Raw genomic sequence first — 19,980 nt, 5'->3', positions numbered from 1 at the left:
GAGCCAGACAATTATAAAGATCTTAATCCTGTGTGCGGTTGAAATGTCCGGCAGCACCGAATATCCAGGTACTGAAGAGTCTTCAGCCGCGCTGCATTTATTGCCCCGTGACTCTGACAGAGTGTGAGATAAAAACCCTTCCTGTGTTTGTCTTCACCCTGTCGAGCGCTGTGGCTGCTCAGGATAGGAACAGTGTGCATTCATCAAAGACCCACAGTGTCTCTAAATCTAGCAGCACACAAAACATGACATGACACAACAAAGCAGAGAGCAGAGTCTGAAGAAAAGAGGAAGTTGGTTTTCTTCTCGGGAGAGATGATGCGACAGGAAGTGGTGGTTAGGCAGCTCTGCAGCCATCATCTTCAGTGCTATGTCCTCTGCTTGTGTCTGTACTAATCTTCAAGCAGATTATCTACATCATATCCCTGTTCCTGATTTGATCAAACTCATTTAAATGAGAAATTTATTTGTCTCCTTTTCAAGAAAATGACAATATTTTTCCAAATAGTAACACACACCAGTGAGCAGAAGTAATAAACCCATGCCTTCTGGTTTTTAATGTTCTCACATGCATTTTGTGAGGGGGGGGGTTATATTACTTTTATTTTTCAATATTCTCACAGAAGGCCTAATTTAATTGAAACCTAGTTTTTTTGTCCCTTTCAACTCACCAACATGGTTTCCTATCTTGCTACACTCATTCTTCTCGTCCATGTTTGCAGTAAACACTTATTCTCCTTGACCCTCATCTCTCCCTTTACGCTGCTCTGATGAGAAGGAGAACAACTTCTACTCCAGTGATTCAGATTTCGATGATGAGGAGCCCAAAAAGTTCCACATCCAGATCCGACCGGTCACCACGAGTAATCGCGGCAACTCTGCCACCACAGAAAAAGAGCTGAAGGCCACTGTTGGGACGCTCACCCTGCCGCCCAATCGAGGTTTACGGCAACAGGTTGGGCCTGTTTAAGATTCCTTCGAAGATGTGACTTTTCCCATGAGATGGATATGAACTTGTTTTAGATATGTTAGCTCATTTATTTTCATCATAAATTCTACACTATATGGACAAAAGTTAAATGAATTCAGGTGTTCTTAGCAATCTAAATGCATTTTGGACAATGCTATGCTTTCAACTTTGTGGTAACAGATCGAGGAAGGCACAAAGCAAGTAGAAACATTTCAAAATCTTGAAGAAAGTCTTCCAAGAATTGTGGAAGCTGTTATAGCTGCAAAGGATAGACCAACTCCATATTAAAATACTGTATATGTATTTGAATGTGTCATTACAGGCCCTGTTGGTGTAATGGTGTTCGAATACTTTTGTCCACTTTTGCTTTGCTTGCTTCTGTGGACACTCACTGTTGGAACAAAATCGATGTTAATGGGGCTTTTTAAGAGAAGTCTTTAAGGCTTTGTTCAGACTGTGACATTTTTTTTAATCCAGAATTAGTGAATGAATGCTGCTCAAATTGCACGTCAGAGTGTCTTTTGCATCACTCTCACACGATGATTGATGTCAGAATCAATGACTGATATTGGCTAATCACAACAGCAGAGCTTGCCATGATTGCAATATATACCAATCTCCTTGGCACATAGCACAAACATGCCCTTCAAAGTATAACACTTTGAATGTTTTACCTCAAGTGTGTCCAATGTTTTTTGTGTTTAACATGTTTTTTTTGTTCTCTGTTTAACACTTAAATATACTGGTTTGACTCCAGAGTAACATCATACTTAAAATGACATGACATTTATCGTAATATTTATTAATAGTGGCAAATTTAAAAATGTAACCTATTGGACATATCACCCAGCTCTAGTCTGGACACATACATCCAATTTGATTACCTGCAATTAACAGTACGTGCACTCTGCTTGAAAAGATCTCATTTTAAGGGAAAATCCAATTTGCCTGCAGTCTGAACTTGGCCTAACAGATTGAATTAACAGTTTGTGCTTCCGTTTGACCACAGAATAACATTACTGACCAGCTCATTGTATGTATTATCGGGAATCAATGGGCCTGAGTGCCAACAGTAGGATAGTGAAGTCTATTTTTTTGAGGATCTAGCACGGAAAAAGTATTGACAAAGACCAATTTAATTCTTTTCATGTGTTTCTCTGTCTGACTTTCAGGTGTCAGTCAAGCGGCATCTTTCCAGTAAGTTGTGCCTCAGGGTTCAGTATTTGGTGATTGCTACTGTGCTGCAAGTCTCTGCTGAAAGATAAAGCAATGGGGAATGTAGAGTACACTGTGATCTCTGTACTGTACCTTAAAGAACAGACTCCTGAATGATTCTCTTCTGCAGGAAACTCAAGTACTGCAGGAGGTCGATCAGAAGAAGATGATGCCGCCTCCCACAGGGGTGAGTCTGACCATTCTCTTTATCTGTTTACTGTCTGTTTGATTGGTCGCCTGTTTGTCTATTTCTTTTTTTAATAAAGAAAATAGTTGTTCAACTCATCAATCACTTATTATCATCCACCCATGTTGTGCTTACCTTATTTGGTGTTTTCTGAAAAAGATGGAGACAACACACAGTCGGCATAATTGTACAATCATCATCATCATCATCATCATAAAGTGATGATGTATCGATGTGGTGTCCCCCTCCCTCCATCCTATTCAGCCCCCGTGTTTCCTTCAGGCAGCAAAAGTCTTCACCTGTTGACCTGCAGGAGCACCCACTCTCCATTAGTCACCAGCAGAACCTGTGCTCGAGGCAGAACATGTTTTATCACTGACAGTCTCATTAGCTGCCAGAGTGGGAGGCTACAACCTGCTGCTTCACAGCAGTGGGGACACTCACTATCTCTTCATCTCTCTCTCGCTCTCTATCGATACATCTTTCTCTCTCCTTTTGAATCCAGAGTTGACTAGGTTAACAAAGAGCATCTCATTAACGCCGTTGCTCTGGGGGCTGAAGCTGAGCGAGACTGTGCTAACTGCTGATTGTTGATCAGCGATTGTAAAAGCTCATGCCTTCTTGTCTCTCTCATCCTGGCCTCCCCACAGTGTCCTGCGAAGACAAATCCTGATTGGGGACGTCCTCAATCTCTCTGTCTCACTGTATGCATGCATATATTTCTTCTTTACAGATGGAGAGCAGGAAGGCCTACGCAGGTCCACCTCCAGTCCTGATCACAGCAGGTGAGACACTCCTGACCTCCATCTCCTCTTTTTCATACCTGTCTCTGAACCATGCTGAGAGATGCATGCAGAGGTTTAACTGTGTCACCAGTGGCCTTTTCCAGCACATCCAGAGACTCTAGCACAATCACTCTTTCATTAGTGACCTGTTCAGGGCATATTCAGAAGAGAAAGGGACTTCACCTAACACATGTATTATTCTCTCTCCCTCCCAATTTCTTTCTTCCTCCATCATTCACAATCCTCCCTGATTTTCTCCCGTTTCTTCTCTGCTCTCCATCAGGTTGAGCTCCACAGCGTCGGTGTCAGACAGTCTGTTTGGACCTCCGCTGGAGTCTGCCTTCAAGTCCAAAAGCTTTGATGGCAGGGAGCAACTTAGAGACCAGAGCTTCGGTGCCTCTGAGTGTATGTCTGCTCCAAATATTTGTAAAGTTTGAGTTTGCATGTTGCCTGGTACTAAAACAGTCCTCACTTTGTCAGATGTAATATCCAGACAGAAATTCTGCCTTGCATTTGAGCATGTATAGTAAAATTGGGTCACTAATGGGCATAGGACATATGTTGATATTTCTTTTAGCCTTTTGAGCCTTTGTTGTTGATATTTAAGACCATAATATTGTGGTTTTATACTCAGCTCTCAGTGTGGTGTTTATTTATTTTACATATTTGTCCTGAAAGTTGCTTTTTTTCCCCCATTTAGGGTTAATACTCTCTTACTTTCTGAACTCATATCTTGTGTTCTATTTATCGTGTGTGTTAGATGCTGCCTTCTCGTCTGACTCCTCTTCACCTGAGAATGTTGAAGACTCTGGTCTGGACTCGCCTTCCCATCAGACCCTTGGACCCTCACCAGAGCCGGTGGGTTGGGCAGCTTGGCCTCCTGTGTCACAGAGTAAAGCTCAAACCCGGGGACGGCCCGCGGACCCTTTTCTCAGTGCTTTCCGTGACCCCTCGCCTGCTCGCAGCCCGCACCCTCAAGAAGACCCTGCTAGAGTCTGGTCTGTTGCCCCATCTCGTCCCTCTGGGCTTCCCACAGAAATGGAGCCCTCATCGATGCAGTTTCCTCCTTTCTCTCAGCCCCTCTTCCCTCCTGAGACAGAGTCATCGGTGTGGAACTGTAAACACATCCCCCCCGAGGATCCCTTCCTCACCGCGTTTGAGAGGACGGTCACACAGGAGCCCTTAAACCTGTCTGACGCTTGGGCTCGCCCGCCTCCTCGCCCAAACCAGGAGAGCAGGGGCATGGAGGTGCGAGGGGACCCGTTCTCCGTTACCCCGACTGACACTAAGACACTCCCAAACTCCACCTCCTTCTCTTCATCCTCATCCAATCGTAAAGACAGAGATAGGAAACGAGATCGCAGCCTCCCACCCCCTGTTTCCTCTGATGACCCGTTTGCAATCACAATGATTGGCAGCCCAACACATCAGTCTTCTCTGGCTGCAGCGGCTGGATTAATTCCTCCTCACAGCAGCAGCAGCAGCAGTAGCAGCAGCAGTACTGTGGGTGGTGGCTCTGTAAACAGCAATAAACCGGGTCTTAATGCTACTTCAAGCTCTTTGCCCACAGTCCAGACAAAGAAGGAGCTGATGCACTGGAACTCTGTCCACAATCCGTTTAGTGAGAGTGTCTCTGGAGCACTGAGCAGCTCCAAAACACTGGACGGAGGAGGAAAAGCAGAGGGAGGAGCAGCAGGGGAGAGGAGAAAGCACAGATCATCAGAAAGTGAACCACGCAGGAACGCTCCCCCACTCACGAGGCATTCAGGCCCACAGGAAGATCTGTGTTTCTCAACAGACAAAGACCAAGACTGTTTGGACCTGAACACACAAATAACGTGCAGTGTCAGCTCTCACAAGGGTATTTATCATTATTATTTATTGTCATGTAAATGTGAATAAAAATGCAGTCTAAAATAATAGTAGGCCCTTTGCAGAGCAGCCATTTTGACAGGTCACAGCAGGAACAGAAATAATCAAATAAAGGTTGGCTGTGTTCCATTTAGCTGCCTCAGTTTCAGGGTGCATGCAGGTTCACTGTCACACACCTGTCCTGACTTACATGAACTTAACAGAACTTAAAAAGGCCCATTACATAAAATACTCAATACTCGAGTATTTTATCCAAGTTTGGATGTATTTTTACTTATATTATTTTTACGTATTTTATTAGTTTAAACTGTGGCTACACAATTGTGGGTTGGGCGGTGGGACGTGTCAAGTCATTTTAATTTAACCAGGCAACCGCAACAGAGAGGGAAATAATTAATTAAATTAATAAATTCAAGCTGAAACTGATTTTAAATTGTATTAAAAAAACAAAAAAAAAATTATGAACATTTCTGACTTTTTTTCTTGGTTAAATACCTGAGAAAAATCAGCTAAAGCTAAATTTCACAAATAAAACAATATAAATAAGATGCCTGCTGGTTTGATGCCAGCTTGTTTTGATAGTGTGTGCAGTTTTCAGCTCGTGACAGGCTGTTTTTGACATTCTCTGCCTCTTCTGCTCATTGTTTTCATTCACAACAGCTTTGAATAATTTTGTGCATTTGTGTCTTTGAATAGGGTCCAAGCCTAACTACAGACAGGACACGTCTGAAGTGGTTACAGCTGCTCCACAGAGAGCGAACAGGACCAAGAGGACTTCAGGCCGATTAAGTGGCTGTGAGAGAGTGAGTATCCAGCAGTGACGCAACAGCTGATTTTAATAAATTCATATTGTTTTACTTATTTCTGTAACCCCTGATACTTTGTTGTATTTTTTATTTTATTTTAAACCTCTCTAATTTAGTTTTTCTTGTTATACTCGTGTCAATACTGATCCAGGATTGTTTTTTCTCAGTCACGTTCCCTGTGCTCCTCCCCACTGCCGGAGCCCAACCCTTCCCTCACCTCCTCCTCCTCCTCCAGTCCCAGTGAGTGGGGGAATCAGAACCGAGCTCCCAGTCCTACCAGGATGGGACAAGCCTCCCCGCTGCCCTACCAGCACCAGGACCAGCAACCAAGACAGTGTAAGCCTCAGCAAAAACATGACGTTACACAACAGAAGGATCTAAGGCTCTTTAAGGATCTTTATTGTCATTATACAACCGGTATTGCACAATGAAATTCGATGTCAGACGGAGGGTTGATCAGAGCTGCTGCGTCTGAGCGACAAGGGACCAACCTGACCGAATGTGTCTAACATTCTAACATGTTTTTGATGGTGGGAGGAAACCGGAGAGCCCAGGGGAAACCCACGCAGACATGGGGAGAACATGCAAACTCCACACAGAAAGGTCCCAGACCAAGAATCGAACCCAGCACCTTCTTGCTGTGAGGCAACAGTGCTAACCACTACTAACCACTGTATATTTTTTTTATCATAAAAGCTGCCAAGATCAGGCTTGTGGAAGGGCATTAAAACATTTATTTTATTTTATGACAAAAAATCAACTCATACTGTGAATGGGTGCTCTTATTTTAAAAGCCAGTTTGAAAGGAAACAGTGTTATATAAGATTGGCTTATTGACTATTGTGTATGAAGAAAAAACTGTCAGTCAAAGTGTTTCCCATTTTATAACAATGGTTTGCCCTTCCTGGTTTGCACTTGCAAACACTTGCAGTTGTTTGGTTTGTTTCAGAGAGTTCTACTTATAAGGAACAACAATGGTGAAACAGAAGGACAAGGTTGTCTGTTATGAGACTGATGAGATGATACTGAAAGTACAGTGATTGTTCACGGAGCTTTTGTTCACAGCTGATAGTCAAGTTATAGTTGATCAGCATCAATCAGGAAGAAAAATGTGGTATTATCTATATATCTACCTCCTCTAACCTACATAGTACATTTGTTCCTCACAGTGCACCTGTCCAGAGGACCCAGTCCCATTTCCCTCAGCACACAGGAGGCCTGGCCAGTGGCAGCAGCCATAACTGAGTATGTCAATGCCTACTTCAAAGGTGGACAACACAACCGGTATGATGCTTTTTTTTTTTATTATGACGGATAGTTTTATTTTGTGTCTTTACTGTCATCTGTTGTGGTTTCTCAGTCGTGTCTGTGCTCTTCCTTGTTTCTCCAGCTGTCTGGTGAAGATCACAGGCGACCTGACCATGTCCTTCCCAGCAGGCATCACCAGGATTTTCACAGCCAACCCCAACGTTCCTGTCCTCAGCTTCAGACTGGTCAACATCTCCAAGATTGATCACTTCCTGCCGAATCAGAAGCTGCTCTACATGTCAGCTCCGTTTTGTGTTTTTCACGTCATAAAACCGCTCTATTCCCGTGTGAAGACCTGACCGTCCCCACTGTCCCTGTGTCTCCTCAGTGATCCGTCTCAGACCGACCCAGACACCAGAGACTTCTGGTTCAACATGCAGGCTCTGCAGGTCTACCTGCAGAAAGAAGCTGAACTCAACCCACAGGTGTCTTATCACAATGTCGGCGTGCTAAAGTACCAGGTCAGTCCTTTGTTGATTTGGATTTATCTTCAATTTGAAGTTTATTAACACTCAGTGTTTCATAAGTCATGCGTTTGCCTGGAAACCAGGCACATGATGAAATTATTCAAAATTTATAAGCAGATAAAAATAAATGTTTACACTGTCTGGCCAAAAATAGAAGTCATATAGTTTCAATAAGCTTATGCAATGTCACAACATTCATTTTAATCCTCAGTTGCATTCATTTTGAAACAAAACCTTGTATTTCTGATGGGATAGTTGAACCAGTGTGTTTCAGAATTGAATCCAGATGATTTCTGTTATTGTCATCTTTAAATTTGCCTTAAAAACCTTGTCATGCAGTGTATTCAGGTAGTCGCTGACCTAATTTTATGAGGGCAGATACAATTGCTGAACCCGAGCAACGGAAGTTTCTTACTTTATATATATATATTTTTTTTTTTGAAACTCTCTCAGGTGTCCTCCCAGGATCCGGGTCGGGCTCCTCTCCTGTTATCAGCCGAGTGTCAGCGAAGCGGCACAGTGACCCGAGTGTCTCTGGATTATCACTGCTGCCCCGCCACTGCTCCCTCCACCCAACTCAACGCTGTCCAGGTGCTGCTGCCATTAGACCACAACGCCACTGACCTGCAGTGCCAGCCGCCCGCCTCCTGGTGAGCAATAATGACAGGGGTGGGACAATAATGCTAAGTGTCAGTGACCTGGGGTTCACTTGACGTGTAATCAAGAGGATTACTGTCATAATGTGCAAGTAGAGACAAGAGAGAGTGAGGACATGGGATTTTTGACATTTAAAAGGTCATTGGACACAAAACGAATGATTAACAAATCAAACTAAATAACGGAGAGAGGAAGGAGCGAGTCAGACATGGGTGAATTTTTAATTTCATGTATTCCCCTGTATATAGAAATCAAAGGTTTTTGGACATTTCAAGCAATGGTTTGGAGTAGTAGTATCTGTTGTTGTAGTTGTAGTGGTGCAAATTGCTTTTTAAAATGCAGTAAAAAGAGGGAAATGAAATGAGTAATACATAATAAATGAATAATGAATAATAAATAGGAATAAAGGCTGAACAGTGTGCTCAGATTTTAGCTGAATAACTGTTGTTTTCATATGTGCTGACTAATAGAGAAGTAAGCTGACAGAAAGTTCAAAGTAAATTTGAATTAATACCATTAAAAACTGAGATGTATAAAGACTTTCTCCATCATTACTGTTTGTTGTTTCGATATCAGTCAGCTAACGACAGCTTTCATTGACATCATTTTCCACTGGTCCTGACCAAATGAAATGTGGATGAGTATAATTGATAAACACTTCAGGCCTCACTCACTGTTTTTGGTTTTTTTTCTCCCCGACAGGAATGCTGAAGAAAGACGGCTGCTGTGGAAACTCCCCAACCTCTCCCCAACCAATCACAGCAAAGGTGAGAGCTCTGCAGCTGCTTCACTTGTTCCTGCTTCATTCATGAAGGAACATACAGAATAATAAGAAATTGTTGTTTTGTGAGTAGATAAAAATATATACACGCGTCTGACATCTGTCTGTCACCTGAATTTTTTCTCGTCGAGTTGCCAATCTCGACATGGTGTTAGACAAATGTGGACATGAGTAATTATGAATAAGTAGATCTCAAGTCAGCTCTTCAGATCCATTCCTTTTAAAGCCAAACTGTGGAGGTGTGTCATTACGGTTTCACTGCGACATTAGTACTTGAATATAGCAGCTGCTCTCCTCAGCCTGAATACTGCACGGATAAAAACGACGAGCATGAAATATTCCTCTTTTTTATCACGTGTCAGGTTGACTTTTGCTCATGTGGCCATAAAGAAGAAAGAAGATAACATGTCGTAGAAGAGTTTTATGGCTCTAATTTAGGGGAGAAAAGACTAAAATTAAATCCAATTTGAGCTCACCTCTGCTTCCATGAACCAGACACCCACATTTCTTCTTTTCATTTGTCATTGAATAACGTATTATTACCTTGGTGTGAAGATACGGAGATCAAAGAAAGGAACTATTCATAGCTGTCAGTGATGGATGGGATGTTACAGTCTGAAAACACTTTCAGCTGGATCAGTGAGAGCAGTGAAAGGTTACAGTGATTCCTCCCTGTCCTTGTATTAAATGTTTAAAAGCTTCACACAACGAATAATGTCTGGCTATGTTTAGTGGAGTAATATTTTGACTAGACATCTTGTAGACTAAAGCAGAGGCAGTGTGAGCTATGCCACAATAAACTACTGTTCATGAAAGGAACAATGCCTATAATTTAGGTCTTATCTATTAAAAAGAAATTGAGTACAATGTTTAAATGAACTTTTCCTGAATTTATTATCAACTAAAAATCCAGAAATGCATTTTCATTACTTTAAAATGAGTTGTTTATAACATGGCAGCCAGCAGAAATGGAGGAAAAAAACGCATCTTAACAAAGTAATCAGAGATGGCAAGTGCAAGCAAGTGCGAAAGCACAGACACACAGAGCCACCAAAAACAATACTTCACTCCCACTCCGTGGGGTAAAATAATTTGTATGTCTTTTTGGTGCGATTTTTGACGGCAAACCATGACTTTTTTTTATCAAATTTTGGACAACATACTAAACTATGACTTCTTTTTATCACTTTTTGGACAACATACTAAACTATGACTTTTTTTTATCACATTTTGGACAACATACTAAACTATGACTTTTTTATCACATTTTGGACAACATACTAAACTATGACGTTTTTTATCACATTTTGGACAACATACTAAACTATGACTTTTTTTATCACATTTTGGACAACATACTAAACTATGACTTTTTTTTTATCACATTTTGGACAACATACTAAACTATGACTTTTTTTTATCACATTTTGGACAACATACTAAACTATTACTTTTTTTATCAAATTTTGGACAACATACTAAACTATGACTTCTTTTTATCACTTTTTGGACAACATACTAAACTATGACTTTTTTTTATCACATTTTGGACAACATACTAAACTATGACTTTTTTATCACATTTTGGACAACATACTAAACTATGACGTTTTTTATCACATTTTGGACAACATACTAAACTATGACTTTTTTTATCACATTTTGGACAACATACTAAACTATGACTTTTTTTTTTATCACATTTTGGACAACATACTAAACTATGACTTTTTTTTATCACATTTTGGACAACATACTAAACTATTACTTTTTTTATCACATTTTGGACAACATACTAAACTATGACTTTTTTTTATCACTTTTTGGACAACATACTATACTATACCTTTTTTGTCACATTTTGGACGATATACTAAACTATGACGTTTTTGTAAAAATTTGAACCACATACTAAACTATGACTTTTTTGTCAAAATTTTAACCACATACTATATACTATGACTTTTTTGTCACATTTTGGACGACATACTAAACTATGACGTTTTTTGTCAAAATTTGGACCACATACTATACTATCACTTTTTTGTCAAATTTTGGACGACATACTAAACTATGACGTTTTTGTCAAAATTTGGACCACATACTATACTATCACTTTTTTGTCACATTTTGGACGACATACTAAACTATGACGTTTTTGTCAAAATTTTAACCACATACTATACTATGACTTTTTTGTCGCATTTTGGACGACATACTTAACTATGACTTTTTTGTAAAAATTTGGACCACATACTATACTATGACTTTTTTGTCAAAATTTGGACCACATACTATACTATGACTTTTTGGTCACATTTTGGACCACATACTATACTATGACTTTTTTGTCACATTTTGGACGACATACTAAACTATGACGTTTTTGTCAAAATTTGGACCACATACTATACTATGACTTTTTTGTCACATTTTGGACGACATACTAAACTATGACGTTTTTTGTCAAAATTTGGACCACATACTATACTATCACTTTTTTGTCACATTTTGGACGACATACTAAACTATGACGATTTTGTCAAAATTTGGACCACATACTATACTATCACTTTTTTGTCACATTTTGGACGACGTACTAAACTATGACTTTTTTGTCACATTTTGGACCACATACTAAACTATGACTTTTTTGTCACATTTTGGACCACATACTAAACTATGACGTTTTTTGTCAAAATTTGGACCACATACTATACTATGACTTTTTTGTCACATTTTGGACCAAATACTATACTATGACTTTTTTGTCAAAATTTCGACCACATACTATACTATGACTTTTTTGTCACATTTTGGACGACATACTAAACTATGACGTTTTTTGTCAAAATTTGGACCACATACTATACTATGACTTTTTTGTCAAAATTTGGACCACATACTATACTATGACTTTTTTGTCACATTTTGGACGACATACTAAACTATGACGTTTTTTGTCAAAATTTGGACCACATACTATACTATCACTTTTTTGTCACATTTTGGACGACATACTAAACTATGACGATTTTGTCAAAATTTGGACCACATACTATACTATCACTTTTTTGTCACATTTTGGACGACGTACTAAACTATGACTTTTTTGTCACATTTTGGACCACATACTAAACTATGACTTTTTTGTCACATTTTGGACCACATACTAAACTATGACGTTTTTTGTCAAAATTTGGACCACATACTATACTATGACTTTTTTGTCACATTTTGGACGACATACTATACTATGACTTTTTTGTCAAAATTTGGACCACATACTATACTATGACTTTTTTGTCACATTTTGGACGACATACTAAACTATGACGTTTTTTGTCAAAATTTGGACCACATACTATACTATGACTTTTTTGTCAAAATTTGGACCACATACTATACTATGACTTTTTTGTCACATTTTGGACGACATACTAAACTATGACGTTTTTTGTCAAAATTTGGACCACATACTATACTATGACTTTTTTGTCAAAATTTGGACCACATACTATACTATGACTTTTTTGTCACATTTTGGACGACATACTATACTATGACTTTTTTGTCACATTTTGGACGACATACTAAACTATGACGTTTTTTGTCAAAATTTGGACCACATACTATACTAGGACTTTTTTGTCACATTTTGGACGACATACTAAACTATGACGATTTTGTCAAAATTTGGACCACATACTATACTATGACTTTTTTGTCAAAATTTCGACCACATACTATACTATGACTTTTTTTGTCACATTTTGGACCACATACTATACTATGACTTTTTTGTCAAAATTTGGACCACATACTATACTATGACTTTTTTGTCACATTTTGGACGACATACTAAACTATGACGTTTTTTGTCAAAATTTGGACCACATACTATACTAGGACTTTTTTGTCACATTTTGGACGACATACTAAACTATGACGATTTTGTCAAAATTTGGACCACATACTATACTATGACTTTTTTGTCAAAATTTCGACCACATACTATACTATGACTTTTTTTGTCACATTTTGGACCACATACTATACTATGACTTTTTTGTCAAAATTTGGACCACATACTATACTATGACTTTTTTGTCACATTTTGGACGACGTACTAAACTATGACGTTTTTTTGTCAAAATTTGGACCACATACTATACTATGACTTTTTTGTCACATTTTGGACGACATACTAAACTATGACTTTTTTGTCAAAATTTGGACCACATACTAAACTATGACATTTTTGTCAAAATTTCGACCACATACTATACTATGACTTTTTTGTCAAAATTTGGACCACATACTAAACTATGACATTTTTGTCAAAATTTCGACCACATACTAGACTATGACGTTTTTTGTCAAAAATTGGACCACATACTATACTATGACTTTTTTGTCACATTTTGGACAACATACTATACTATGACTTTTTTGTCAAAATATGGACGACATACTTTACTATGACTTTTTTGTCAAAATTTGGACCACATACTATACTATGACTTTTTTGTCAAAATTTGGACCACATACTATACTATGATATTTTGTCACATTTTGGACGACATACTATCCTATGACTTTTTTGTCACATTTTGGACAACATACTATACTATGACTTTTTTGTCAAAATATGGACGACATACTATACTATGACTTTTTTGTCAAAATTTGGACGACATACTAAACTATGACATTTTTGTCAAAATTGGGACCACATACTATACTATGACTTTTTTGTCAAAATTTGGACGACATACTAAACTATGACATTTTTGTCAAAATTTGGACGATATACTAAACTATGACTTTTTTGTCAAAATTTGGACCACATACTATGACTTTTTTGTCACATTTTGGACGACATACTAAACTATGACGTTTTTGTCAAAATTTGGACCACATACTATACTATGACTTTTTTGTCACATTTTGGACGACATACTAAACTATGACGTTTTTGTCAAAATTTGGACCACATACTATACTATGACTTTTTTGTCAAAATTTGGACCACATACTATACTATGACTTTTTTGTCACATTTTGGACGACATACTAAACTATGACGTTTTTGTCAAAATATGGACGACATACTATACTATGACTTTTTTGTCAAAATTTGGACGAAATACTAAACTATGACATTTTTGTCAAAATTGGGACCACATACTATACTATGACTTTTTTGTCAAAATTTGGACGACATACTAAACTATGACATTTTTGTCAAAATTTGGACCACATACTATACTATGACTTTTTTGTCAAAATTTGGACCACATACTATGACTTTTTTGTCACATTTTGGACGACATACTAAACTATGACGTTTTTGTCAAAATTTGGACCACATACTATACTATGACTTTTTTTGTCACATTTTGGACGACATACTAAACTATGACGTTTTTGTCAAAATTTGGACCACATACTATACTATGACTTTTTTGTCAAAATTTGGACCACATACTATACTATGACTTTTTTGTCACATTTTGGACGACATACTAAACTATGACGTTTTTGTCAAAATATGGACGACATACTATACTATGACATTTTTGTCAAAATTTGGACGACATACTAAACTATGACATTTTTGTCAAAATTGGGACGACATACTATACTATGACTTTTTTGTCACATTTTGGACAACATACTATACTATGACTTTTTTGTCAAAATATGGACGACATACTATACTATGACTTTTTTGTCAAAATTTGGACCACATACTAAACTATGACATTTTTGTCAAAATTGGGACCACATACTATACTATGACTTTTTTGTCAAAATTTGGACGACATACTAAACTATGACATTTTTGTCAAAATTTGGACCACATACTATACTATGACCTTTTTGTCAAAATTTGGACCACATACTATGACTTTTTTGTCACATTTTGGACGACATGCTAAACTATGACGTTTTTGTCAAAATTTGGACCACATACTATACTATGACTTTTTTGTCACATTTTGGACGACATACTAAACTATGACGTTTTTGTCAAAATTTGGACCACATACTATACTATGACGTTTTTGTCAAAATTTGGACCACATACTATACTATGACTTTTTTGTCAAAATTTGGACCACATACTAAACTATGACATTTTTGTCAAAATTTGGACCACATACTATACTATGACTTTTTTGTCACATTTTGAACGACATACTATACTATGACTTTTTTGTCACATTTTTGACGACATACTTAACTATGACTTTTTTTGTCACATTTTGGACGACATACTAAACTATGACTTTTTTTGTCACATTTTGGACGACATACTAAACTATGACTTTTTTGTCAAAATTTGGACCACATACTAAACTATGACATTTTTGTCAAAATTTGGACCACATACTATACTATATTTTGTCACATTTTGGACGACATACTAAACTATGACGTTTTTGTCAAAATTTGGACCACATACTATACTATGACTTTTTTTGTCACATTTTGGACGACATACTAAACTATGACTTTTTTGTCAAAATTTGGACCACATACTAAACTATGACATTTTTGTCAAAATTTGGACCACATACTATACTATGACTTTTTTGTCAAAATTTGGACCACATACTATACTATGATATTTTGTCACATTTTGGACGACATACTATCCTATGACTTTTTTGTCACATTTTGGACAACATACTATACTATGACTTTTTTGTCAAAATTTGGACCACATACTATACTATGACTTTTTGTCACATTTTGGACGACATACTAAACTATGACTTTTTTGTCAAAATTTGGACGACATACTAAACTATGACATTTTTGTCAAAATTTGGACCACATACTAAACTATGACTTTTTTGTCACATTTTGGACCCCATACTAAACTATGACTTTTTTGTCAAAATTTGGACCACATACTATACTATGACTTTTTTGTCACATTTTGGACGACATACTAGACTATGACGTTTTTTTTGTCAAAATTTGGACCACATACTATACTATGACTTTTTTGTCACATTTTGGACAACATACTATACTATGACTTTTTTGTCAAAATATGGACGACATACTATACTATGACTTTTTTTGTCAAAATTTGGACGACATACTAAACAATGACATTTTTGTCAAAATTTGGACCACATACTATACTATGACTTTTTTGTCAAAATTTGGACCACATACTATACTATGACTTTTTTGTCAAAATTTGGACCACATACTATACTATGACTTTTTTGTCACATTTTGGACGACATACTAAACTATGACGTTTTTGTCAAAATTTGGACCACATACTATACTATGACTTTTTTGTCACATTTTGGACGACATACTAAACTATGACGTTTTTTGTCAAAATTTGGACCACATACTAAACTATGACATTTTTGTCAAAATTTGGACCACATACTAAACTATGACGTTTTTGTCAAAATTTGGACCACATACTATACTATGACTTTTTTTGTCACATTTTGGACGACATACTAAACTATGACTTTTTTGTCAAAATTTGGACCACATACTAAACTATGACATTTTTGTCAAAATTTGGACCACATACTATACTATGACTTTTTTGTCAAAATTTGGACCACATACTATACTATGATATTTTGTCACATTTTGGACGACATACTATCCTATGACTTTTTTGTCACATTTTGGACAACATACTATACTATGACTTTTTTGTCAAAATTTGGACCACATACTATACTATGACTTTTTGTCACATTTTGGACGACATACTAAACTATGACTTTTTTGTCAAAATTTGGACGACATACTAAACTATGACATTTTTGTCAAAATTTGGACCACATACTAAACTATGACTTTTTTGTCACATTTTGGACCCCATACTAAACTATGACTTTTTTGTCAAAATTTGGACCACATACTATACTATGACTTTTTTGTCACATTTTGGACGACATACTAGACTATGACGTTTTTTTTGTCAAAATTTGGACCACATACTATACTATGACTTTTTTGTCACATTTTGGACAACATACTATACTATGACTTTTTTGTCAAAATATGGACGACATACTATACTATGACTTTTTTTGTCAAAATTTGGACGACATACTAAACAATGACATTTTTGTCAAAATTTGGACCACATACTATACTATGACTTTTTTGTCAAAATTTGGACCACATACTATACTATGACTTTTTTGTCAAAATTTGGACCACATACTATACTATGACTTTTTTGTCACATTTTGGACGACATACTAAACTATGACGTTTTTGTCAAAATTTGGACCACATACTATACTATGACTTTTTTGTCACATTTTGGACGACATACTAAACTATGACGTTTTTTGTCAAAATTTGGACCACATACTAAACTATGACATTTTTGTCAAAATTTGGACCACATATTATACTATGACTTTTTTGTCAAAATTTGGACCACATACTAAACTATGACTTTTTTTGTCACATTTTGGACGACATACTAAACTATGACTTTTTTGTCAAAATTTGGACCACATACTAAACTATGACATTTTTGTCAAAATTTGGACCACATATTATACTATGACTTTTTTGTCAAAATTTGGACCACATACTATACTATGACTTTTTTGTCAAAATTTGGACCACATACTATACTATATTTTGTCACATTTTGGACGACATACTATACTATGACTTTTTTGTCACATTTTTGACGACATACTAAACTATGACTTTTTTTGTCACATTTTGGACGACATACTAAACTATGACTTTTTGTCAAAATTTGGACCACATACTAAACTATGACATTTTTGTCAAAATTTGGACCACATACTATACTATGACTTTTTTGTCACATTTTGGACAACATACTATACTATGACTTTTTTGTCAAAATATGGACGACATACTATACTATGACTTTTTTGTCAAAATTTGGACGACATACTATACTATGACTTTTTTGTCCAAATTTGGACGACATACTAAACTATGACTTTTTTGTCACATTTTGGACGACATACTAAACTATGACTTTTTTGTCCAAAGTTTCTCTTTCGACTTTGGTGTGAGAGAGAGAGGAGTTAACTTATGTCAGTTAGTCTTAAAGTCTTCTGTCAAATGGTGACCCAGTGATTATATTCTTGAAGATGTAGATTTCATCAGCTGAGCCTTTTGTTAAGTTTTGTTCTCCTTTCCCTGCTGGCAGCCATGTTATCAGTGAGTGTCTGTGTCCCAGGCTGCTTCAGGAAAATAGCAGTCACTGCATTTATATGTAAGTTAAAAGTCCGATTTTAGTTGGACTAAGACAATGATTCCGTTTTCTTAATGTCCAATTTACACGTTAGTCTGACGAAAATCGAGACAGTCTTAATTGTCTAACATACCTGGAAAATGCGTTTCATAGTCCGATTATTCCTGCATATGCAGCAAACATTTAAGTACGTATAAAGTGCAGTATTGTTGCCAGTAACCGCACGGTGGCGGCCTCTTTCGTCGGACAACACGACAACCACCAGGTATGAAACCTACAGAACCACAGCGCGATCCATCTCATCGTCCATCTCGCCTTTCACTGTTTGTTTTTCTGTGACGTAAAGGTCAACAGGAAAGTGATTCAATAGGTACTAGCTTATAGAGACCTACGGAGGTGGAGTCAGACATACACGGCCAATAAATCGATTTTGTCTATCTTAGTCGGACTACGGCTTAAACTGTGCATGTAAACGTACTGAGTGTTTTCATAAAGTAAACCAGCACTTCACTATGACTGATTGTAACCAGTTTTCTCAGCCACTGCATTTGTGTCTTCACTGTTGCTGCTGTGAATCAGTGTGTCTCTTCTCCTTGTATCTGTGTCTCTGGTTGTCGGCCGTGTCCCAGGCTCAGGGACGCTGTGTGCCAGCTGGCAGTGCCTGGAGGTTCCCCGCGGCCCTGCACCCAGCCTGGCTGTCCAGTTCGTGGGCTCCGGGGCCTCGCTGTCGGGCATGGACGTGGAGCTGGTGGGCAGCCGCTACCGCATGTCGCTCGTCAAGAAGAGATTTGCCACAGGTGAAAACCACAACACTCGCTCTCATGTTATATATGATTTTGAACTATAGAAAAAAGTTAACTTTTTAAGAATGTGTGACATGGAGAGACTACAGATTCCAACTCCTCTACGTATACGTGTGTATATAAGACACATACAACTATCATACACATCAAATTAATTAAACAGAGTCAGTTATGATGCAGGTACCGTTTCTAAAATGAAATGGAATAAAGTTTAGAAGCAGTCACATCCACCGAGGGAGTTTGTTTTTTCCCCTCTTGATCCCTGAACATGGAATTAACTCCTCCACAGAGATGAGTTCTCACAGTCTGTATCTTGTGCATGTGTTTCACAGGGAAGTACATGGCAGGCTGCTCTTTGTGAATCACTGAGGCACCATCACTGCAGGTTCACAGAACTGAGTCAAGTACCTGAGAGCTGACTGGTGGTGAGGGATTTAAACAAAACAAAAGGAGGTTCCTTTACTCTGCCTTGAAGGACAGTGTGTGTCCTGCTGTTTTAGGACCAAGTCTTTTCTTCTTTTTCCTCTTAATTTAAGTCGTAAAAACACTCCGTCTTTTCCTATTCAATCTCCTTTGTTGACATTATTGTGTTTTGTGTGCCTTTGTATGTAGAGACCACAAGCTAAGCTAGTTGGTGGATTTTTTTTTTCATGCATTACGGAGGAAAGTGAAACATATTCCTGTGTTGCCATGGAAAAAGTAATATTTAAATGATGTAAATACTAGAGGTCAAACAGGATCCTCTATCCAAACCTTAGGAAAAAGAAAAAGAAAGTAATGTTTGTAAATCTTCTGTTTGTTTCCTATTGGAGGTTTTGTGATGTTGATATTTGATTAAAAAAATTAATAAATGTGCTCATTTAATTTTGGTTTACA

General features: G+C 37.4%; 1 protein-coding gene across 1 annotated transcript in view; it reads left to right on the top strand.

Annotated features, from left to right (window-relative positions):
• Positions 1-19,959, top strand: part of fcho1 (FCH and mu domain containing endocytic adaptor 1) — a 56,943-nt gene extending 36,984 nt beyond the window's left edge. Inside the window, exons 13-27 of the mRNA XM_058637734.1 lie at positions 762-955; positions 2,143-2,167; positions 2,316-2,372; positions 3,106-3,157; positions 3,441-3,562; positions 3,918-5,018; positions 5,726-5,832; positions 6,003-6,171; positions 7,005-7,119; positions 7,226-7,381; positions 7,472-7,604; positions 8,064-8,260; positions 8,970-9,034; positions 18,931-19,098; positions 19,437-19,959. Coding sequence (XP_058493717.1) covers positions 762-955; positions 2,143-2,167; positions 2,316-2,372; positions 3,106-3,157; positions 3,441-3,562; positions 3,918-5,018; positions 5,726-5,832; positions 6,003-6,171; positions 7,005-7,119; positions 7,226-7,381; positions 7,472-7,604; positions 8,064-8,260; positions 8,970-9,034; positions 18,931-19,098; positions 19,437-19,465 — 2,690 coding nt within the window. The 3' untranslated portion in view covers positions 19,466-19,959. The remainder of the gene's footprint in view (positions 1-761; positions 956-2,142; positions 2,168-2,315; positions 2,373-3,105; positions 3,158-3,440; positions 3,563-3,917; positions 5,019-5,725; positions 5,833-6,002; positions 6,172-7,004; positions 7,120-7,225; positions 7,382-7,471; positions 7,605-8,063; positions 8,261-8,969; positions 9,035-18,930; positions 19,099-19,436) is intronic.
• Positions 19,960-19,980: the final 21 nt, after the last annotated feature.

The sequence above is a fragment of the Solea solea genome, chromosome 9, assembly GCF_958295425.1.
Source record: "Solea solea chromosome 9, fSolSol10.1, whole genome shotgun sequence".
Taxonomy (NCBI): domain Eukaryota; kingdom Metazoa; phylum Chordata; class Actinopteri; order Pleuronectiformes; family Soleidae; genus Solea; species Solea solea.
Note: the sequence above shows the minus strand (reverse complement) of the source record. Positions and strands in the feature narration are given on the sequence as shown.